Source organism: Anas platyrhynchos, chromosome Z, assembly GCF_047663525.1.
Source record: "Anas platyrhynchos isolate ZD024472 breed Pekin duck chromosome Z, IASCAAS_PekinDuck_T2T, whole genome shotgun sequence".
Lineage (NCBI taxonomy): Eukaryota > Metazoa > Chordata > Aves > Anseriformes > Anatidae > Anas > Anas platyrhynchos.
The window spans coordinates 45,048,195-45,072,003 of NC_092621.1; the positions used below are offsets into that span (position 1 = coordinate 45,048,195).

General features: G+C 41.7%; 1 protein-coding gene across 9 annotated transcripts in view; it reads left to right on the forward strand.

The window, feature by feature from the left end:
• AOPEP (aminopeptidase O (putative)) overlaps positions 1-23,224 on the forward strand; it is a 200,532-nt gene extending 177,308 nt beyond the window's left edge. For 6 of the 9 annotated variants that reach the window (XM_038170281.2, XM_072030776.1, XM_038170285.1 and 3 more), the window contains 3 exons: positions 15,612-15,698; positions 19,242-19,386; positions 22,385-23,224. In XM_038170281.2, the coding sequence (XP_038026209.1) occupies positions 15,612-15,698; positions 19,242-19,382 (228 nt within the window). In that variant the 3' untranslated portion in view covers positions 19,383-19,386; positions 22,385-23,224. Of the gene's footprint in view, positions 1-15,611; positions 15,703-19,241; positions 19,387-19,550; positions 20,076-20,665 lie in introns of those variants that run through there. The other 3 variants (XM_038170282.2, XM_038170283.2, XR_011805683.1) reach the window with 3 other exon arrangements.
• Positions 23,225-23,809: the final 585 nt, after the last annotated feature.

The following is a 23,809-nucleotide window of genomic DNA, read 5'->3' on the forward strand; positions in this document are numbered from 1 at the left end:
TCCACTTTCATGCTTGGTTTCTTATTTGCAATGTCATATAAAAGTACACAAGTGCGCTCTCAGAAATGTTTCTTTAAAAAAATATATAAATTATGGCCTCAGTGAAAGGAGCATAATCTCAATTTCATTTTACAAGGTGAAGCCAAGGGCTTAGCAGATCTTCAGAAGTACAACTAAGATAACATTACGATTAGCATTTTACTAGTCATTGGATCACAGACACCTACAGTCCTTTAAAGGGAATGTTAGCTTACACACCCTGCATACCTGAGGGAAGGACTATTCATGCCTCTGACTCCAGTATGTGCACAGGGGATTTTCCTTGTATAATGACCCAGGGACAAGGAACCGTAGTCCAAGCTTCTAGCTGAGCTGCTCTTGTCTAAACTTGGTTAGCGAAGACATTAATTAGTTATAGGGATCCTGTTGTGTTACTGTATTTCAAATGTTTTTAGTACCTGGACATCAGAAATGGATCATTAGAAATACAAGCATAAAAAAATCGCTTGCTGGCCAGTAGAAAAAACAGCCCTCCATGTCAGAGATTTTATTCAGGAATTTTTGTAAGTAAGGTTGTCAGTTGTGTTCCACCCCACAACAGAAAGTGAAGAAGTAACTTTAGCTTTAATAACTAGTTTTCTTGTATTTGATGAGTAACGTTTACGCTCACATTAATCTTCTGGTAGCAATGATATGGACAGTAATATGTGAGAGTAGTTGTACACAAAGTATGTTAATTTGTATTTTAAACAAAGTCCTGTCATAAATATTGCATGTAAAATATTATCTGCACTATTGGGAGTTGGAAGGTTTTTCCTGTAGGTATTGTAGACAGCTAAAAGATTTTCTTACAGCATCAGAGGGGATATAAAGAATAGTCTCTGCATGTAGAGCTGGTTACTCTTGCAATATCAAGAATGTTCCAGGCTTGTTAGTACTAAGAAGAAAAAAAATCAAGGGTTTGAATAATCTCACTTTGTCAAATAAGTGTGTTGGGAGGAGTAGAGAGGACTACTCTCTCTAAAAAAAACTGTTGCCTGGTAGAGATATCCCTTGTGAGTGAGAATTGAGTAAACACAGAATATTCATTCCCCTTCCCTCTGCCGATTGTCAAAGGAGGGGAATGTTCTGTGCAAACACTCTGCTCTTGTAACACACGGCTACTGGAGTACCACACCGAAGCTAGAACCAGGAAAGTGCTGGGAAAGAGCTGTACTGAGCCTGGTTGATGAGCAGTGAGGTACACATGCATTAGGCTTGTTTTTCCTTTGAGTTATTTTACAGCTCGCTCATCTAGAGCTCTTTGTAGCCCAGTGATCAGATGCCCTTTCCTTGAATTTCATAAATGCTGCAAGAGAACTAATTTCTGGGGTTGTCTTTTTGTCCTGCACAGGTACTGTGTAGAACATCTTGGTTCCTGTTTCTAAAAGCTTTTTATATCTGTATTTCTGAAACGTCTTTATTTCAACTTCACAGTTCAACACTCTTGTCCTAAGACTGCGTGCACCTGGCCATGTCCGCGCTTGCACACAGTGGCATGCAGGTTTGGGCTCATTCAGTGAAGATTGCCAGCAGCAGTATTTGGTGTTCCTGACTGCTTGTTGCTACTTGCATGTCCAGTCTTACCAATGTAAAGGCTACACCTCACCTCAGGAAGGAGAGGATAGTTTGCAGCAGGTTATCTGCCCTGTTCTGAGCTCTTTGTACCAGCCAGGAGAGGAGAGAGGTGTGAGTCAGCCTTTGCCTGGAATTTAATTGTTGAGCTTTCTTCAAGGAAGGCCCAAGATATATGCTTACTGGATTTCCTCAGCAGCTCGACATAGTCACTGCCCTCTCTCCTGTGAGGTCTCTCACCACACATACATAGCTTCAGAGAAGAGTAGGAGGTAGAGAGCAGTAGAGTTTTCAAAGTTCAAAGGCATTTTTCCTTCACCTGTCAGTGTTCTGAGCCCATCAAGGCTCAGACCTTGTCAGACAAGTGGGTGGCAATTGCACAGAAGAAAGGTTGAGTCAGTTTTCTTTCTTTGTTCCCTTTTCTCTTGCTATGCTCCCCCATGCTACATACGTGGCCTGTATCTCCATGGCACTCTCCCGCAGCTCTGTGTACAAAGAGAAGCATTACAGAAGTTGGCTGCAGGGAGTCAAAAGTGACAAAGTCCAGCTGGAAGTTCAGCTGATTGAGGAGAGCTGGGATACGTTACAAAGCAACTACAGCTGCCATCAGACAGCATAGCAGGATAAGCAAATTGAAGGCCAGTCAGAGGGTTTTTTTTTGTTGTTTTTGTTTCCTTTATTTTTTTCTCCCTGAGGTGGCCGTTTTGTTCACATAGTTAACTTGATATCTAGCTTCTGACAGAACATAGATTGGATTTACTTGGGAAGTGTCTGTTGTTAGTATTTAAGTCCTCTTAAGTTTGGTGACACCTCTTTTGATACAAACTTTTCATGTTTGAGCATAGGCTGTTGAGGACTTCCACTTAAAAAACTGGAATCAGTTAGTTACAAGTGCCTAAAGGCACCACTGACAGCTCTGGATAGCAATTGATGAGTCTGTTAACTAGCAACCACAGGATCACAGAGTGGTTGAGGCTGGAAGGGACCTCCGGTGGCCATCTGGACCAGCCCCCAGCCCAAGAAGGGGCACCTAGAGCAGACTGCTCAGGAGCATGTCCGGAAAAGCACTACAATTATTTCCATTATTTGTGTTCTAACATCTTCATTTGAAGGGGAAGAGGCCTATAACATGTGTACACCAGATTACAGGATGTGTAAATGGCCTACAGAACAGTAACAAAGATGATAAGAAAAAGGTTGCTAATTACACGGGAGAAGGGCAGGGGATGTATGCGACTCTTTCAGTCCTATTTAAGACTTGGCAATATTTCTGCAAGTGTTTTGTACTTGCTGATGAATTATGTAGGAACAAGTGATAGAAAATACAGAATGTAGATGAAGCAGAAAGATTTATCATGTATTTCCCAAGAACTTTCACCATAGAGTTAGTTTTCTTTCTTTCCTACTGCAGGCATCACTTTCTTACAAATGTCTTGCCTGTGCAGCATATGGAAAGTTGCTTTGTTAGTTTTTCTTGTCTCAGCAAATTGGCTGAAATGCTCTTCACTTACATAATGCTTTCCCTGTATTCAGGATCATAATGTGGTATATTTGGGGGAGAGGAAAAGGGGAGAGGCTGTAACTGTTTTTGCAGAAAATGTGAGTAAAATGAGTTAAGATCATAATATCACAAGTCATGTGGGTGGCATAAAGCCATTCTCATACAACTACTTCATTGTGCCTGAGGTCTGCCTATGAGACCAAAGCTATAAAGTGGTGGCATCTTATTTCACTGACAGAAATCCATTCATGCTAATACAAACCATATAAGGTGCTTGGCGTCCTTAAAGTAGCAAGAGTTGGGTTTAGGACAAAATAACTTCTTTTCATTGATCTTTCCTAGCCCGTGAAACACTGGCAGGCACATAAGTACAAGTGAATTACAATGCAATATCTGTCTTGCTGCTTCCCATCTGGTGGTCACTGGATTAAGCTGAGCACATTCCCGTACTGTACAACTCAGTGGTCCTGCAGGTTGTCACTGAGCATTGTTAGAAGGCACCCTCACGGAAGAAAGCTCTGTAGAGTGCCGTGTAAAATTGGATGGGAAAAGGGAGCTGGTCAGAGAAGGTCAGTCCATGTGAGACAGCAGAAAAGGCTCTTGGTGAGCTTTCCTTTCAGCGAAGCCACTGGCTGGTCCTTCCACACCAAATGCACTTGGGGCAGGGGTTAAGGAGCGATCTCCAGCTTCTGAGTAAAATTTGCAGTTTGTTGCAAATACCTCCTTAGGCTTGGCAGTCCTTATAGACTAGGCCATAAAGCAATATGCAGGAATGTTTCAGAGAGTGTTGTTACAGCTGAACATTGAGATGCCTGTATTTATGTGATCCTTCCCCTTAACCTATGTCAGTGTTAGTGTGAACCACCAGTTCACTACATGAGAGACAACAGCGTAAACAGGTGACCATTTTAAAGAACAAGAAAAAGACAAGTGAGTACAATAATTTCTTGTCTCTGCAGAAGTAGAAATAGTTTCTGCACATAGTTTATGCAGATGGTTTCTCACATGTAAACATACAGCTCGTTATTCAGTTTCAACTCAAGTCAGGAGGAGATACCTTATTGTGTACATGAGAGCATGTTTTATAGGATCTACAAAGCTGCTGTGAAAATTTATCAGTGATGCAAAATAAATTTCATCTGCCATTTTCTTTCTTCCTTCTTCAGAGTGCTATTAAGAGCTTATCTAGATAGATATGATTACATTGAAGAATGTTTTATTTTCACTTACCAGTTCAGTATTTAGGAATTAGGAACTTAGTAAAAGATAGAGCAGTCATCCTGTCTGCCAGATTTGTTTCTGAAATAAATCAGATTTGAGGCTTTCACACCAAGCCGTTTCTGAGGAGGTATGTTCATTAAATAGAAGAGAAAGAAGAAATATGAGTTTTTATGAAGTGAGATCTCTGTACTAGTCAAGTCTGCTGCTATTCACACTCATCGTCACATAAATATTAAATTTTACACTGCTCTTCTCCTCATACTTTTCCTGGCAAATACCTAGCAAAGAATTTCTTAACGATCATTGGAAAACTTTCCCATTTATACTAGTAAACAGAATAAGGTCAGAGTACACTAGGCTATCCCCATCTCATACAAAGCAAATGCATTGACTGAAGCAGCAGCCACTCGTCAGAAAGTCCTCTGTGGTCCCTATTGTTTTCAGTCTTCATCCTGTTACAGTTCTTACTTATGTTGCATCTAAGTGCAGTTTGCAGGCTCTTCAGACAGGTAGTATTGGTAGTATTGGTATTTTTCTCTCTTCCTTCTCTCTCTCTCTCTCTCTCTCTCTCTCTCTCTCTTCCTCCCCTCTGTCTGTTTCTTTCCAGTTAAAAAGCAGCTTCTAGGCCATGGTACTTGCTTTCCAAAGGTGAGTCCCAAAATGCAGTGTGAGACCAAAACAATTGGAACAGAATGAAGAAAAAAAACGTTTCCAGTAACAACAGGGGGAGTTGTCCCCTGGGGCTGACACTGGTTTGTGTGCCTGTCATAATGGAGCGGATATGTTGGGATGACTTTGTAAGACTGATCAAAGGATAGTCTCAAATTGCCATGATTGGGGTTAGTTTTGATGCTACATGTAAAGTACGGGGACTTTTCAAACCACTTGAGAAGAACCGAAAACCCCTCAATCAGCATTAGGTCTCTGAAGGGCACAGTCAGAGCACAAGATTTATGGAACACTCAAAATAGCTTTTTACCAGTCAGCACTCCTTATCCCGAGCCCTCCAAGAGCCAGCAGCAGCACGCCTCTTCCAAGTGATCTCACTTGCTGCTGGGTGGCATTCGCAGGAGCTTCCAAGCCTCTGTCTTGTGCTGGTGCCGTTCACTTATCCTCCCTTATTTTTCTAGCTGGTTTTAGCACTTAATTTCATCCTCATTAGGTGACCCAACAACTTTTTGATACTCAATGGTAGGAAGGAACCATGTACTTAATTTTGTTTATTACTACTGCTGCTACCACCACTAATTCTACTGCTATTTATGCAAAGAATCTGCAGAGGGAGGGATTGGAAATAGTTCTTGCTTTTCTGTATTCTGGAAAGGAGGATCTTGTGGTGGAGGCCTCTGGACTTCTGAAGTCAATCTCAAAGGTGTTCTGAATTGGGTACAACTGCTTTATTTGTAATGTTATACAGTAATTCTGTGTAAGGCAATATAAGCCTAGCACTGTAATATGAACCTTGTCCAGAAATTTAAAAGGTTGTGTATGTATGTTAGCTGCCAGGATGTTGAGGAGGATGCACTTAAAAAAATAAAAAAAAAAACTAACAATACCTCTTAGCTATCGGTAGTAGTTTTCCCCAGTTGTTTCATTATGAAGCTTTAGACATATTTGTGCTTGTATGTTGCATTTTGCAACTGTGAACAAGATACTTCATATTTAAAAATAAACCGATTTTGATCCTACATCCAAACAGTTCATCTAGTACTTCTGCCTGCATAAAGGTTGACTGCAAATGCAGATTACCCCTGGCGGAGACCACAGAGCAGGAAAAGAAACATGGCACGCCATAAACATGCAAGGTCTGTATAGCACAAGAAATGGGGCAGTCTGAAATTGCTAACCCTTGCTGGTTCTGGCGTCCCTACCTTAGCCACACAGATCTGGTCACACTGCTGAGTCACTGACTTAAATATATTTGTGTGAGTAAAATCCTGCTGTCCTCTTTTGAACTCTGTGCAATTTAAATGCCTTTGGGGTTGCAGGGTCCTGGAGGGGCGTCCTGCTGCGTTCCAGGTGGGGTAAGCATTGCCCTGGGCAGCAAGGGTGATTGTATTCTTGGGAACTGAGAGGAGAGAGGATGACTCAAAAATCTAAAACGCAGAGTAGAGTGTGTGTTCCCATTTCAGCAGCATGTTTTTTCTGAGCATATGCAATCAACATATATTTCTCTTGAGAGTATTTTCTGGGATTTGGGAGAGGGATGAGTATGAGTGATGTGAAAGGTCTTTAGTGTCAAAACCTCATGTTTAATTGTTTTGAAAATTAGAACCAAAGTTTTAAACTATGCAAAACTGGAAGGATGTGAGCGCAGGGTGGATGGGTTGGCTGTGGCCAAAGCCATGGAGAAGCCAGGCGGCCACATTATTCACTGCCTGGAATTTGTGCCTCATTCGCACATGCAGCTCCAGATCCTGTCTGTGACAGTCATCTTGCCTGGAAATGACAAATGTTTGGACCACAGTCGCTGTGGAGACCAAAGATAAAAGGAAGGCACTGTTTTTTTTTGCCTCTAGATATGAGAGGGAGGAGGCAGAAGTAGAGGAGAGAGGGGCACAAGCTGAGGGTGCAGCTCACTGTTGTGCTGATTCTTGCAGCAGCCTTGCCTTTTGCTGAACGGGAGTTACGACTCAGTTATAATTGGTAACAGAAGGTTCTTGTGCTCAACATCAAACTTTGCAGGGCTGGGGTTCTGCTTCAGATGTATGAGTGTTTATGTGCTTTTTCCCACTACAACATTTGGTTTTATAAGCCCAGCATGCTTTTATTTGCATTTATAAATAGCTTGTGTTGAAATATATATGCAAACACTGTACGGGTAGGAACTCTAGACATACTGGGTTTGGAAACGGGGGTGATGGGCAGTATTTGAACCACTTGTGATCTTGATGCAGAAACAAGATCATGGTGATACCAGAGGTATTATAGCCACTATTGTCGCTAAGCATTTTGGTCAACGTGTCAGAGGGAATTTGGATGGGGTTTGTGCATCAGACAGAGAGGCAGTTGTGGTCTTACATTTTGGGTGAGGGGCCAGTTTGGACATAACATATGTTCCCAAGCCTGTCTCACCTCCCTGACAGACCTTGTCCCTGCGGCCTTTTGTGGCCTGAGGCTGGGACCTGCCCTTCCTTCCCTCTCCTCCAAGGCCCATACCCTGTACCTCAGGGTACTGTGCTGCTGTCCCCACCACCACACGTGGGGCCGGTGCTGCAGGTGGTGGTGCTGGGGCCTGCGGTGGTGCGGAGGCCTGCCATGGGGCAGGGCATCCCCAGCACCGCGCGCGCAGGGCGGTTTGGGAGGGCAGAGCTCCTTTGTTCTGCAGCGGGGCAGAAGGCAGCCTGAAAGCAAGCAGCACCACAGCAAAGCCCAGATCGACACGCATCTCCGGTGGAGTAGTTAAAGAGGCAGCTGATGACATCGCTTCTGCCATCTCCCATCTTGCTGCAAGCTGTGAAACGCACTAACAGTACAGCCTGCTGAACATGCAAGGCTAGGCAGGGGCAAGGGGAAGCGCGTGGTTCCAGTGTAAGTAGTGTATTTATGTTTTTAATTAAGGCTTATTTTTAAAAACCTTTGTTTTTCAAACTAAATGGTTTCACATGCTGTGTTAAACACATCCTTACCTCACATGGCATTACGATATAGGAGCTACTCTTCCTAGAAGAGAGATCATGGCAGCCTAAATGGAAACGCAGTGGAAAAGCCTTCAGGCGCAGTGGGGATGAGCTCTTCCAGCAGGCGCTGTGAATGCTAACTTGGTGCTGGTGCACGCTGTTTTTCCCTTTTCCTCATATAACCTCACTATAGATTGTTGTCCTATTATCACGTTATTGACCCACAGTAGAAGGAGGAGGAAGACTTGAGGCCAGCTACTGTTGTGTTTGAGCTGTCTCCTAAATGGGAGAGAGGAGAGGCAGGCGGAGGAGCACATGGGATGTCAGCATTGTGTCTTACCATGGTCACTGGTTCATGACGAGCGCTTTGACACCAGAAGTGAGACACAGCTGGAGCCACCTTTTAAGAAGGATTAGACATGGCTGCTTAATTTCTCACATTTTCTGCCTTCTTTTGGAAAACTTCTACGAACACAGATGTCATTGATCACAGATGTGGCCCACATAGGGAGAAGAGTGGTCTCTAATTGGGAGCTCTTTTTTTGTGAACTGGAGATGGGGTAGAAAAGGGTATTTGTTTTTTTCTAAACAAGCTCTTGGCATGCACTTCATAGAGCCTTGTCCTGGGATGCAACTCCCCAGTCACTATGCCTTTCTGATCAGAGAAAGCAGCAGCGATGTCCTCCGCTCTGCTTGGGCATTCCTAAGCAGCGTGTTTTGTGATTCCTAGGCTTCCGTATGTTTATGTGGGAAAGAGTTCCTGCGCTGGTTGTGGATTAGCATATGTTTTATTTGGAAGCAGGATCGTGTGTTAGCAGCGTGGGGACTCAGACAAGAGGGACCTGCCTGGTTGCTCTTCAGCAAGGCCTAGGGACTGCAGTAAGTTCGGGAAAGTCACTGGGATTTGTCACAGAGGAGTGGTTCGATAGCCTGCAGTTGGACGGAAGGTGAAGGGACAGGAAGGAAATGTGTGCCCATAAATCAGATTTGTAAAGGGGAGAAGTTTCAAGCCCACGCCTGTTGGTAGCTAAGGCTTGCAGCAGCTGTGGGAACACACTGCGTGGCTTTCGGGTGTGCTGGGGCAGTGGCAGCTCCAAATGCCACCAGTTGTCCCATGGCCTGCAATTGGCCAGAATGCAGAACTTGTTGCCTTTTTTCTTTTCTTTCTTTTCTCTTGGAAAAAAAAAAGCTAGATCATACAGCCCTTTCTTCTCCCATATTAAATGGAGGCAGTTACTGCATGAAGCTCCGCCTCTGTCAGTGCTGCTGCAAGAGCTAAGGAGAGGCAGGACTTGGAGTGCTTCTCCCCTGTCACACGAACACCCGTCATAGCATGCAATTACTTCATTTATGCAGAAACAACAATCAGAAGGAGCAAAATGAACTAAGGAAGTATGATATTGTTACCAATGTTACCAAATCTAGTTTGGTATTCTGTTAAAACTATGTTTTAAATAATTTTCTTACAGCCAGTTCATTACTTCAGGTTTTAAAGTGTTTTGACCTCTACATAGTTCTTCTTAAAATGACAAGTATCTCCTGACAAACATCATTTTGATTAGCTCAGCCTTTCATTAGCTTAAGGTTTCCTGAATGACCATATTCCTGTATGCTGGGCTGTGCATGGGCTAAAACACTTGTGCTAGGGGACAGAAAGAGGAATAGGATGTTGTCCAAGGTGGCAGTAATGGTCCTGGAGCTACCTGTGCAATCACTGTCCAATGCAAAGCGTGGTGGGGATCCCTGAATCGATCAGGCCTGGGTCCTGCCAGCCCTGCTCCCCCTGAACATGGATTCTTCCCAGCACATGGATTGAAAAGCAGCACAAGTAAGGCTAGCAAGAGCCACGTTAACATTTAAGGTGTTACCATAGTTTTGCCCACAGTGCTGGAAAATGATGTGTTTAGTACTGGGAGAGCACATTACAGTACACAGCATTAAGTCTTGGCACTATGAGGGTCTCAGGAAAAAGGTTTGCTATCAAAGATGCCTGCTGCAGTGGTTCTCTATCTGGCCTTGGTTTCCTTGGCCCTGCAGTGTTGTCAGAAGGAGTATTACCATTTACTGCCTGAGAAGTAATTATGCAATGAAGGCTACCGAATTTTTTGGACCTGATTTAAACTGTTAGACAGCTTCTTTGCTCAGACTCTTCCTGACAAACCCTTGGCATATACAATAATCCCAATTACAGACCTCTTGTCAGAGTGATGAATCCGTTCTGCTTGCATTCAGTAGGTTTTTGGCTATTGAGTACATTTTTTCTAGATTGCCAATCTGATACTCTGTCAGCAAAGTTGTAACACACATGGCTGTTCCGTTGCTCCTTTCGAGCTCATTGAGCATCCCTGATCATCTTACTTGGTAAATGTTCGTGAAACCAAATTTACATGCTAAAGCATGCTTGTACTGTGGTTTAGAGTATAGGAATGCTCATGTGAAAAGCAGATTATATAGAATGAAAAGTCACTGATGCAACCTCTCTGGTGTGTTAAAGAGTAACTATTTCAGCTGTTCTTAAATGTTTGCTGTTGCAAAGGCAGCTGGGGAAAAAAAGGTCATTAAAGCCACTTTGCCACAATAAGGTTGTAAAATTTGCAGTTTTTAAACTGTAATTTGTCCATGTTAGCCAATTGTAAAAGACTTTTTAGTCCAAATATTGCCCAGTAACATGTGGCATTGTTCCTTAATTGTCTGAAAATGATCTAATATTTAAATCCAATTTGTGTGTGTATAGAAAGAGACTGGAGATAAATACTTTCAGATAGAACAGAACAGTTTTCTGGTGCTCTGGAGATACCAGCTTCCTTTTTGTTAATTAAAACTAATCTATAGTAGGAAGGCATCATTATTTGAAAAAGTTTCATTGTCTTTTTCTTCTCCATATTAGCCTGGAGTCTGGCAACTGAGATCTGTTTAACGTTTGTGATTCTGGTTGTTCAAATACATTTTTTTTTTCCAATCAAGTCTGAAGTCACGCTTTATAAAGATCACAAATGCCTCCTACCTTTAATAAAGATTCCGTTTTGGTGTTCAATAGCTCTTAATGTATTTCACATTAGCCTGTTTACTAGGATCTCTAAGTAAGTTGCTTTTGTTCTGTGATTTAGATTTGTTGTCTCATGGCGCCTGTTAAATTGGATCCAGCTATTAGCAAAATGTACTCATTTTCCCTGAAGCTAGTCTCTCATTCTGCAGACCAAAAGCTTAATATAAAACCCTCCTCTCCTCCTCTCATCTTCTCCGTAAAATATTTATTTTGCTTGCATACATATTATTGAGAACTTTAACAATCTAGATTACTACAATAGAACATACGGAGCTTTCTGTGAGGGTGTTTGTTTTAGGCTTCCTTGATTGTTTGTATGAGGCACAGGAGAATAAAACAGATTAGGCAATGTAATTAATCACCTGGGTCAGAAAAGAAAAAAATATATAATTTAAGACCTGTTTAAAATAGTTTAAAATTACAGTTTCTCAGATTTGGTTATTAGTAGCTTTTCTTTTGCAAGTCGAGGCATGTGTTTGATGCCTGATATGATATACTCAAGCAGCATTTACCAAAAGATCATGGCCCAGATTGTTAAAATGAAAGGACTGTCTTAGAGCTGGATATTAATATATATTAATATAATTTATTATGTAATTTATGTAAGTACTTAGTTCAGTTGAAGTCTTCTCATGTAGCAATTTACTCTCTGAAAATAGACCAGGGTGGTGTCACTTTGTTTTCTAAACATTTCCCATTTCACTGTCAAAATGCAGGTGATGTTTGAGTTCTTCATAATGTTGTGCACTGATGTGTATTCTTCCAGAAGTCAAATTAAAAGATAAAGTGAGAACACTTAAGTTCTTTGTATAAGCTTCTAAACTGGAGATTGTGTATGTTATAACAGTAGCAGCCCTTCAAGATACTTCACCTAGATGTTAGCCAACACATAGATCTTGATGCGGCTGGTATTTGTGGAAACCTATCAGTGGTTTTCAATCATCACACCTGCGCAAGTGGCTGTCTGGGTGTCCTCCTGCCGCTGAGGCGTGGCTCAGAAATGCACTGCTCAGATGTGTGGTGTCTCGCAAACCTCAAAGAAAAGCGATCCCCGTTTAACTCGAGAAGGTGGTTGCTCAAATATCAGCATCAGTGGTGAAAGCTGGATGGGAGGAAAGAGACGAGGAGTGGGTCAGGGACTGGAGGTGCCACAAAAGGCCCCTGCCACCTCTACTCTTGCCTGGGCGGGCTCATCAGTCTGAGGCTGGGAAAACCAGCGGCATTTCCAGCATTGGCACGTATGTCCTGCAGCTGCTGGACCTGCAAGAGGATGGGCAGGCGGCTGCAGGTGTGTGCTTTCTGCCAGCAGCAGGGGGAAGGATGGCTGCGAATTGCTTTTTGGGTCCGTCTGGTGCCAAGGAGCCAGCCAAAGGGACATACGGCATGCATCTCTGCACTGTGTGGGAGAGCACTGGGAAGTGTGCAGAGGGGGGACTTGGAGGAGATGAATGAATTCTTATTTTCACCACTGAGTTTTTGCTCCTGGGAGGAAAGGAAAAGCCAAGAAGAGCGTATACAGGATGCGGTACGGTTAGCTTGGTCCTACCACAAGCTACTTAGCTTTCAACATTGCCTTTTGATAGGGGTTTGTTAGAGGGCCTGGTTGCATGACACATGCATTACGCTGCAGAGCTGTGGGGTGTCTCATGCTCCGAGCGCTGGAAGAGACACTGGGAACCAAATTTATTTTTTTTTATGTCTTCCTCTTATATGAATAAAGTTCTCAGCTGTGCGGTATGAGCCTAGGGCTTGGATTGTACCAGAAAAAATAAAAAATACGTGGCGGCCCGCGCACCATACAGGCCCCGCAAGACATCAGCCAGGCCGTGCCCGCTCAGGCCACCCTTGAGGCTCCGGTGGCAGGGCCAAGCAGGTCACACCGAGCCCCTGCCACATGCTGGGACAGTCTCGGTGCCCACAGCTGCCCTGCAGGTTGCCGGGAAGCTGGGGTCTGGCTGCCCCCACAGCTGGTTTTTATGGGTGCCTCGGCAGCGGCTGGTTCTCCTGCAGCTCGCCGCGCCGTGACGGCATTCGGGGCTTTTTGGGAAGCAGGAGGCAAACGTGTAATCTGAGGATAACAGACACGCTGCTCCTGCCCCAGCTGGAGGGCCTCCAGCACTTCAGGTCTGGGACTGTGCCAGGGTTTGTAATGACCCTGAGAAAGAAAGAAAGAGAAAAGAGAGAGAAAGAAAAGTGTGCGCTGTACTAAACCTCACTCAACAAATCAATGCTTCTCTTTCAAACTCTTTGAGAGGAGGTGTACTGCCAGGAGTGGGAACCCTGTGGAGGAAGGGGTGATTAAGGAAAGGATACAGCTTAATTGTTCTTTGTTTTGCAAAACAGTGGGAATTCAGATAATCAGGCAATGACAAAAATGTAAGGCAGACGTGCACTATGTTAGTATGTGAGTGAGCAAAAGCATGTGAGTACATCCACACCGATAACTCCTGCTCTGTTCTCCGTGCAGGTGTTATGGTAACAATCACAAAAGGGAGTGTTTGCACTCTGCAAGCCAGGTGACGGGGTTGTTATTGAAAGTACTTAGAAATTTCGGCACCCAAGGGCCTCTGATTATCTCCTGTAGGATCCTGTAATTATTAATGCTTTAATAATTACATGTGGGGAAAAAACAGCTTCACCAGGAGGTATGAAGAGAGCCCTATCTCGGAAGACTTCGTAATTTGTTTGTTGGACGTTCTCACGTGCTGGGCCACAAGGCGTAGAAGCGCAATGATCACAGCAGAACACCGCAGTCCCTTTCTCTCCTCCTTGCCTATTCTATATGTGCCAAGAATACATACAGAAAATTTTATTTCTTCTTAAATAGTTGACATCAGGTGCTGCGTAGGTAGGATAAAGTGGTTCCAATGAAGATAGACAACCTTTTCAATGTTTCCTGTTCTGCTTGGCTAACTCAAGCTGCAGATGAGAGAGGGATATGCTTAATTTTTGAGACTAAATTTCTAAGGTTTGTTCCAGGCAGGGAGCTGTTTGGTGCTATGAAAAATGTCCTGTAAGGGAGCTGGCTTGCCTGGGAAGATTTACTGGTGATGCGTTCAGTGTCTCCAGGGAAAAGCAGCAGCTGGGTAGGGTTTTAAAGGCCCATATTATAGATGCGTGGGCATCTATGACAAAACAAGTTGAAGCTTGGAACACCATTTGCTTTTGTGGATTTAGCGCTGGTTCCCCATGCAGGAGTCTTAACAGCTGTTATTTAGTCAGCAAAAACCTTTCAGAGACAGCTTTTATCCCCCACCACGTGTTGCACTTTAATTCTGCAGTGTCTTAGAAGCTGTGAGTGCAAATTCCCTTCAGCCACAACTTCACGCAGCATTTTGTTTAATTCAGAAGCTGTGTTCAAACTGTGTCATGTAACAGGTAAGCTGGGAGGAGATTCCAGCTACCCAAAAGGACTCTTCCAGGACCGCTGAGCATTTTATTACTTGTTAATCATGTTAATGGGGTTATTCTCTAATCACATACGACTGTAAAACTTTCTTGAGACATAAAGTTAGCAAGGATTAGGATGACAGGGAAAGTATGTCCAAATACCTTATTTAACAAAGCAATAAGATATTTAAGTTCAGTTCTTTTTTTTCATTCCTGGCTTCCACTCTCAGTGTTCTTGGTAAATCTGTCATTCAGAAAAAGGCTTGCTCACGGTGACTTGATATGAACACAATTTTGACTTGGTTTTTAAAACTATTAAAACTGCTGACATTTTATTTTATACAAAGTGATTGTTGTTATGTGCCCCATCTTACAAAAGATAGTAAGACCACAGGGTAAAACAGAAAGAGCAGGAGGGTGGGAGGGCTTTATTGAACGTAATTGTTTTCCTTTAGATCAGTGCTGTTCCAGTAATAGAGTAAAAAACATCAGCCTGGTCACTGCCTACAACTTGCGGAAGCCTTGCTGGAGTGTAAGATGACTTATAATCCACAGGAGTGTTGAAGAACAAAGTCAGAAATTTAAAGTCATTTCAAAGTCATGTTATTCACACTACTTAAAGATAAAAATTTTTCGACTGTGATTGTTTTTAAAAACTCTATTTTTCATTACATTATGTTAATAACTGTTTCCGTCTATGTGCATTTGGTAGAACAGCCTAGATTTTTGAGTGTAGACAGATTTTAAACTCTTTGAAAGGTGTTTAAAATGTAGTCCTGGAAAATGATGGTGGCAAAACTATGTTCCACTTAACTGAACCTTGCTGCATGGTTTTTTATATAACATGCTTTTAACATGAATTTGATCTTGGTACAGTATTATATTTAAGCTTTTTTATTACTTGGATTGTACACTTGCATAGAAGAGATAATTAATTCTGTCTTGTGGCTCTTCTGGGCATTTCTAGCTATCATCTGCGTCTCCTGCCCCTATTCCCTACTTCTAACATTATAAAATAAGTAATGTTTAGGCAAACATAAAGGAAGGATAATAACATTCAGACAAACTTAAGTCTAAAGATGCTGCAAACTGGTGTCAGGATATGGATTAATTTACTATTCTAGAATGAGAGGTTTGTTTTCAGGTCTTGTGGGGTTCTGAAGCCCAGAAAGACACACATACAATTTCATTTATTTCTTTTTTTTTCCTCTTCCCGAAGGTTCGTCATCGGTGGTGTGAACTTGTTGTTAAACACAAATACGTGCCTGCATATGGAGATGTTGAGAAATTTCTCAGAGAAGATCAGGTCAGTTACATGTTATTAGCATTTTCAAAATAATCACGTTTTAAATTTTTTTGAGACCCTAATGTGAAACTGAAAATTAATATATTTTCTTGCTGGAGACAGCTAAAAAGTGGAATGTGTATTCAGTTTATGCCCTTTCCTTGAATAGTGCAATTTAAGGAATCTGCCTAGGTATACTCAGCCCCACCTAAGTATGCTAATCACCTGTAAAGTAAAATAGGATATATTCTCTTCTGCTTCCATTTTATACAAGTCATATAGAATCACAGAATCATAGAATATCCTGAGTTGGAAGGGACCCTTAAGGATCATCAAGTCCAACTCTTGACACCGCACAGGTCTACCCAAAAGTTCAGACCATGTGACTAAGTGCACAGTCCAATCTCTTCTTAAATTCAGTCAGGCTTGGTGCAGTGACCACTTCCCTGGGGAGCCTGTTCCAGTGTGCAACCACTCTCTCTGTGAAGAACCCCCTCCTGATGTCAAGCCTAAATTTCCCCTGCCTCAGCTTAACCCCGTTCCCGCGGGTCCTGTCGCTGGTGTTAATGGAGAAAAGGTCTCCTGCCTCTTGATACCCCCTTACGAGGAAGTTGTAGACTGCGATGAGGTCTCCCCTCAGCCTCCTCTTCTCCAGGCTGAACAGGCCCAGTGCCCTCAGCCGTTCCTCGTACGTCTTCCCCTCCAGGCCTTTCACCATCTTCGTAGCCCTCCTCTGGACACTCTCCAACAGTTTCATGTCCTTTTTATACTGTGGTGCCCAGAACTGCACACAGTACTCGAGGTGAGGCCGCACCAGCGCAGAGTAGAGCGGGACAATCACCTCCCTCGACCTACTAGCGATGCCGTGCTTGATGCACCCCAGGACACGGTTGGCCCTCCTGGCTGCCAGGGCACACTGCCGGCTCATATTCAACTTGCTGTCTACCACGACCCCCAGATCCCTCTCTTCTAGGCTGATCATATGTAGCAATGATCCTTGCCAATGCTAAGACACATTTTCCTCAGTTTGCAGGGTGACAAAGGCAAGTCTATCTGTGAATATTAACCCACATAGATATGAGTTTGGTGCAAAACAGCGACTGAAATTTTCAAGACGATGTACAGATCGTCTTACAGGAGAAGCATAGCGCAAGGATATTCATCCAAGGATGCATCTGCACTGTTAAAAAAATGATTTGAGACAATTTTGAAGGTCTTAAAATGCCAGCTGTATAAAGTGTCTTTACTATGGCTAAGCTATTATGAAATCGCAGTTGTAATTGTACCTCTGCCTTGTTCTTTTGATTTCACTTCCCATTTGTTTTTATTCAACCTTCACTGCCTAGGATCACAGCTATATTTAAAATATAGGGAGGAAAAAAAAAGAAAGAAAACATTGCAAGGTATATGAAAATCAGTGAGAGAGATATTCATGCCTTTTCCTTTCGTGTTGACAGTGAACAAAGCCATTTACAGCCTGTGAGCTTTTTTTGCTTTCAGACAAATAAATACATTTTGTCACAACAGCATAATAAAGTTACTGCAGTCTCTTAGGCTCTTTCTTCCAGCTCTGGAGTATACCTCCTATTTATATCTCAACCAATAAACAGTCTCAAGACTTCCTGGCAAGCTCTTTGTTTGAATAAAAAAAATAAAAAAAAAGTAGCATGTAACAACAGCATTTATGACAACAAGGAATTTATATATATTGTGCATATTTTTGTCATATGGAATGATGCAGGTGTCTACCAGCAGAAAGGCAAAACAAAAATCCTGACATTCATACAAACATATTGAATTACGTTACGTTTAGAACAGATACAATGCCAAACAAAAACAAATGTTTTCTGCAGTGCAGGGAAAGAATTTCTGCAATTTTTTTTTTTTTTTTCATGTAATCCTCAATATCTTTCATTTCATTTACTCCAGTGGTGGAAACAGTTTATAACGCAACCAGGTTCTGGAATCATTACAACTCAAATCAGAGTAGTTGCATGTCGTTACTGATCATGAAAGACTTTTTTTTTCTTTAAAGTCTGGGAAAAATGTAAATGTGATTATTTAATCCTTTCCAGGATTACAAAAACCCAGTGTTTTTACTGCATTTTAATGTTTAGGTTTGGGGGAAAATTATTAATAGTGGGTAGAGAAGATAATTCCTATTTGGAACAAAATTCCAACATTTTGAAATTCTTTATGAAAGCAACTGGAGCCCAGCTCCAAGGCAACGTTCCTGGTGCGATCTGCAGCTGCAGATCCTGGAAACCTGAGGTCTGTGAATGCAGAAGAAATGCCCATGGTTAGGGCACTGTCACAGTGTCTGTCAGATTTCTGTCTGTTTGGGACCTTTTTCTTTAATTTCAATCACTGTTAAACTATAAATTTCCCCTCTTGTTGAAGCTTAATTTTTAACCTTATCAGCCAACACTAGAAATTGTGAGGAATTATATTACGAATTGTTTTTTTTCAATGCTGTCCATATTCTTCCTCTTCTGCAACTGTCCAAGCATTAAGTTTGCAGCTGTACAAGTTAATCTGCTAAGCTGCTAAGTTTTGTCATTATATGTATAATGTATGCTACATATAACGATTATATATAACATATAACATATGCCACGTTTAATAATTATACATAAGTGGCATATATATAATATATGCCAAATACAATAATTACGTCATATATATATATATATAATATCACACGTCTTATGTATATAAATAATATTTCATATATGTGGCATATATTGCATACATAATATATACATATTATGTATGGCATATATATAATAATAACATACATACAGTGTTTTGATAAGTGCAGCTTAACACTTATGGAACTCCTATAACAAGATGCAAAGCTTGTATCTTCAGAAAAAAAAAAGGCAATCCCCAATATGTTTCCCATGAAGTTAGCTAGTGCTTCGCTACCTGCCATCAAAGGGGCTCAGATCTTACCCCCAGGTACTCAGTTATCCAGTATGAGCACTAAGGGACGGTCTGCCTTCTTACAGAAAGGTTAAGCTGCATCTTGGACTTAAAGAAAAGGCTCTGAAACACAGACCTGGCCACAGGTGATTGATTTCCAGATACAGCATTGCCAGACGGGGATTTCAGAGTGGGGTGTTTCAGCTGTTCTGCTCTTTATTAGTGCATGTGGAAACATCCCAACTGGAAAGAAAATGTGTATCCTGTTGAAGGAAGGACAAGCTGTTTTCTTAAGGGGCATTTGGAAGTACTTCAGGTAGTGGATAAAAGAAAACAGATTTCAACTTCAAAAGTGGCAAGAAAAATGGAGTGAGAAAGCATTTGCTTGTCACAACACAACGTACATTTCTTATAGTAATGTTCTTTTTTTACACACTCAATACAACATATAGCCAATCTTAGGCTACAGAGAGCCAAAGAAAACTACATTTTTTGGGGGGGAAAGGTATGCTGTTGAGTATAAGGCTTTTTCCATTCTTTTTTTTGAATTAAGTGGGTACTTGGAGGTCAACAACACGAAAACTGTTCAACTAGTCATAACTGGTGACAGGATGACTGTGTGTTGTGTTCCTCTTTCAGGCAATGGGTGTGTATCTCTATGGTGAATTAATGGTGAATGAAGATGCCAAACAACAGGAACTTGCATACAAATGCTTTGCTGCAGCACGAGAACAAATGGACGTGTCCTCCGCCAAAGTGGTGGCAGAGATGTTGTTCTGAAGAGGTGATTTTCCTTTTTTAATTAAATACCCTGATTTTGCCTTATAAAGAAACTCACTAAACACTGTAAACTTTGGCATACCACAGAGCTTGTGGCAGCTTATTTAAACAAGAGTTAATTTTTGAACTATCTTGGTTTTTCTGTTTTTTTGTTTGTTTGTTTTTAAGCCCAGCTGCTGGAGCAGTGAGTTAGATATGCATAGGCACTGGCTGGAGAGCACGGAGGGGCGTTGTTGTAAACTTTGTAATGGATTGTACAAGAGGCAACTGTAAGTCAGAATGGCCAGGGAAGGCCAGGCTGCACCTGCAGTTGTTTTCCGTCCTGTATTCTTAATTCTGTCTACAGCATACACAAAATCACAACTGTGTGAGAAGCATTGCTGCTTAACAAAGCTGTGTGCTGACTTGATAGGTAGCACAAACTTTGAAAAGAATTTTATCCCACAACAGAATTGTGAAGTTGTACACTTGCAACCAAGTCTGAATCATGTGAGAACAATTTGTTAATTCAAGCAGATTAAGCGTAGTCAGGTCTTTGAAGAATGGTTATAAAGTAAGAACAGCCTTAACATAAAGAAACTGGTTAATGTCATACATAATCTAGCTCGTTTCTGAAATTAACGGGGAGGAATCAACAGAAAAAGCAAAATTGAAGGAAATGTTCACAAAATAAAGATTGCTGCAGGCTATAAATGGGTCACTTGCAAAGATATTCTCAATTTCTCAGTCTCTTTGAATAGCCTGAGGTAACCTCACAGTGTTTGTACATGCATGTTTAACACATAGCCAATTAGGATTGGTATGAACGTCTCTTTCAGTACAGCATTCTTCAGATTTTTGCTTCGTAAATTAACTCATCTGACAGAGTGATGATTGCCTTGGCTGTTCACCTAACTCTACAATTGATTTGTGGTATCAAAATTAAGGCATCTAATCGAGCAAAATCATAATTTTCTAATTGGTATCTAGCAGGAATCTTGACTTTCTCCCATTCAAGCCTGTACTTGGTAGTAAGTTCAAATTGAATTCATGGCATTTACCTCATTTATATGAAACATAGCAGATACCATGAAATCAAGGTTGTTCTGTATTGACAAGCACTGTGTCTGCCAGGGAAACTTTACGGGAAATATGGGTGAGACTTACGAATGCCAGGATAGCAGTCTTGGGAAAGGAGGGTTGTCTTCTAAAACGGGTAGGGCTAAGAGATTTGCTTACATGCTGCCAGTTGTCAGGAACCCACAGAAAACTTGAGTTACGTTCAATATTTTACAATCTGGTAGATACAAGAAAGATGGAGATGCAGTTCATTCTGATACTTCCGTGCTTGGAACTGTCTTCGTATAATCCTTAAATAATAAAATAAAAATTTCTGCAACTTCTGGTGGTAAGTATCTACCTAGCACAGGAATATTATGTAGTATGTATGTGCAGTAGTGTAGAATTGCCTGTTTGACCTTTTAGACTAGAAATGTATGGCAAACTACAAAAAATAAATCTAAAGATGCCATTAGGAGTGTGACTGTGTGACTGCACAGCTTTCTTGTAGTGTTGTGGCTGTTTGGGTTCCTGGCATGATGATTTGTGAGTTAAGATTAAAATCACATTGCCAGGGATTACCACATAGCCATGACCGCAGCTGCTACTCTGAAAATCTCCGTAACTATCTGATACGTGTACCCTGTGGCATCCTCTCCATCCGTTAAGCAAAAAAAATAAAGTCCAAAGAGGAAAGGAGCAGACGCGTCACGGAAGAACCTCATCTGAAAAATAGTTGTACTCAGACGGAGACCTCTCTGGCGAGGTGCAGAGCTTAGCTGATTGGTGAACAGTGATTGTTTTCCTCTTTGTTCACAGTGGCTAAGTTCTGCACCTGAAGAGAAGGTGAGATGAGGACGCTTAAGTGTCAGCCTGCGTGGGGCAGGGAGCACTTGATGCCTGAGATACATTGCTGCTTGGCGGGCAGTGTTACAATAAGTGCTTGTGCGCAGATACAGGACGTGGAGGCTAACGAGCAAAAGGGGCTTAGGAAGGACCATAGACTTGTTTTGTAGTTGAAAATAAACATCGCTCCTAAATTTCTCAGCCTGACTACAAAAGGAGGGTATTGCCCAAGAGTAACCTGGTTGCTGAGCTTTTCTAAAGGTCATAGGAAATAAATGTTTGCGATGCTAAACTGGAATTGTCTATAAAGCTTTGTTTTGTAGGCTCTTCTTTAACGGATGCTCTCGTGACTTCTCCGCAGTTGTAGCTTAGCGTTGTGTACCATTCGCAGGAAGGTGGTTGTTTCCGACTGGAGCTGCCACTTACGGCTGCTGCTGTTGTTCCAGGCGTTGATGGACCCGTCCTCCGGTGCCTACTGAGCTGATATCAGTTCTGATTTTACACACTGGCTCAGTTCAGCAGGAACAGGAGTCGAGCCCTAGAGCAAAAATAAATAAATAAATAAATAAATAAAATAAAGTACCTTTCTAGGAGCCTTTGAGAAATGTTGTTACTGTCTTCTCTCTAAAACCAAATCAGTATACATTGCGCTGTCCTGACGTTAAACACCATGCGCTTAAGGTGGACAAGCTACCTCAGTACTGTTTAGAGAACTGTTGGCTTAAGACGAGAAGGTATGTGGATATGTGTAACATCACACAGCGTTGCTCCAGTGACTGACCTCCAGCATTGTGCTCAGAGTAACCTGCTAATAACCGGGGGAGGTGCTTGTCCTTTGGCTCTTTCATGTCTTCTCCAAACCTTGTTGTGGTAGCTCTAAGGAGGTCCCCCTTCTGGGTACCGAGGCTTCTTATCTCAGAAAATATAAGGGGAAACAGTGTTTTTAAAAATACAGTTATAAATTTAGCTTTGTTAACTTTGTAACCACGGTTATGCTCTACTAGTAAGCTTAAAAAACACAACACAAACCTTCATATGAAAGACTGGGCCAATCAAGAATGCACAGATAACCCTTTATTGTGACAGAGTAATAACTTTTGCTGCTGTTTCCGTTGCAGGAAAGATCACAGAGAAATTCTTTTAATATATCTCCTCCTAAACCCCGGTGGTACTAGGATTTCATTGACCCAAGACATCAAAGGAAGGATTATGTGACTGCTAAAACAATCAGCTGACAGAAACATTTACCTTTCAGTATTTATGTTTTCCAGAGGCTCAGTGTAACCAAGAACAGGTAAAAATGTACACGCACAAGACCAGCAACACACACAGGTACACACACTCCAGTGTGCCTCCAGGTAGTTTTTTAATACCAGCAGCTGGGGTTTTATCCTCGCTGCTTGGTGGTACAACTGGTGCAGTTTGCAGAGGCCCAAGGACTCTTGACTTGAATGATTTTATGTACTGCAGTAACTTGGCCAAACACAGGAACTACTGAAATTTGATAACACTGTATGCTGTGCTTAAAATTTTGTTTGTAACTTCAATGACAAATTAAAAAGTTAATATAAAATCAGATGGATGGCTGGGGTGGGGAAGTTGACTGGAAGATGGAATAATCTGTGGAAAGTGACCAACCAGCGATCTGGTGATTGGATGAACTCTGAAGCAAAAATGAAGATCAGGATTTTGTCTCTGTCTTGTTTAGGTTGACTTCTACCAGAACTGTACCTTTCATTTTCTGGACTTTCTTCCGTACCTCTGTGCTGCCCCTTTTTTTAGTGATGTATCAAATGCAGCTCTTCTTTTCTAGGGATGTACAGCTCCACTGATCACAAGACATCTAAAATGTGCCTTTCAGAGAGGGACTTTTAAAACAAAAGCATTTGTGAATATATTTACTTTGTATACTATTGTTTTACATTGTATACTTGTAAAAATAAATATTTTTTCAAATATGTGTAGTTTTTCCATTGCATAGCTGTTCAAAGTTCATTTATAAACCTAAGAAAAAAATCACTTCTTTTCTGCTTTTGTAGTAAGACAGAAGAAGCTGAAAGTGAAAATTAATGGATATCAACAAGAAAAATTAAGTGTGGAGATTACTTTTCTTTAAAGGTCTATGCAGAGTCTATTAAAAGACTGCCTTAACAGTGACTTAATTCCAAGGAGCCCCGTTCCTCTTCACCTCCCTTCATTTCCCGACCTCCCCTTCTCCAGGCCCAGGGAGTTGTTACTGGAATCAGGGGACAGTCAGCAGCTTCTTTCACATGCATCATGAGTTTGGAAATTGTCCAAGTGCTTGCTGAGATACTGCAGTGACTTCTAATGCAGTTACACTCATAGATGTGTTTATTGAGGGATCCTACTCTCTTATAAAAGAGTTATGCTTCCTTTCACAAGGTTTTTCTGCAAAGGCCAGCAAAGAAAATCAACTTCCTTTTTGACTTTCCCCTGTGTAAGGGAAAGAACACAAAGCTGAATAAAGTTTCTACACAAGACGTGTCAAGTAAATGTGTTGTAAGCCACTGTTGGTAAAATAG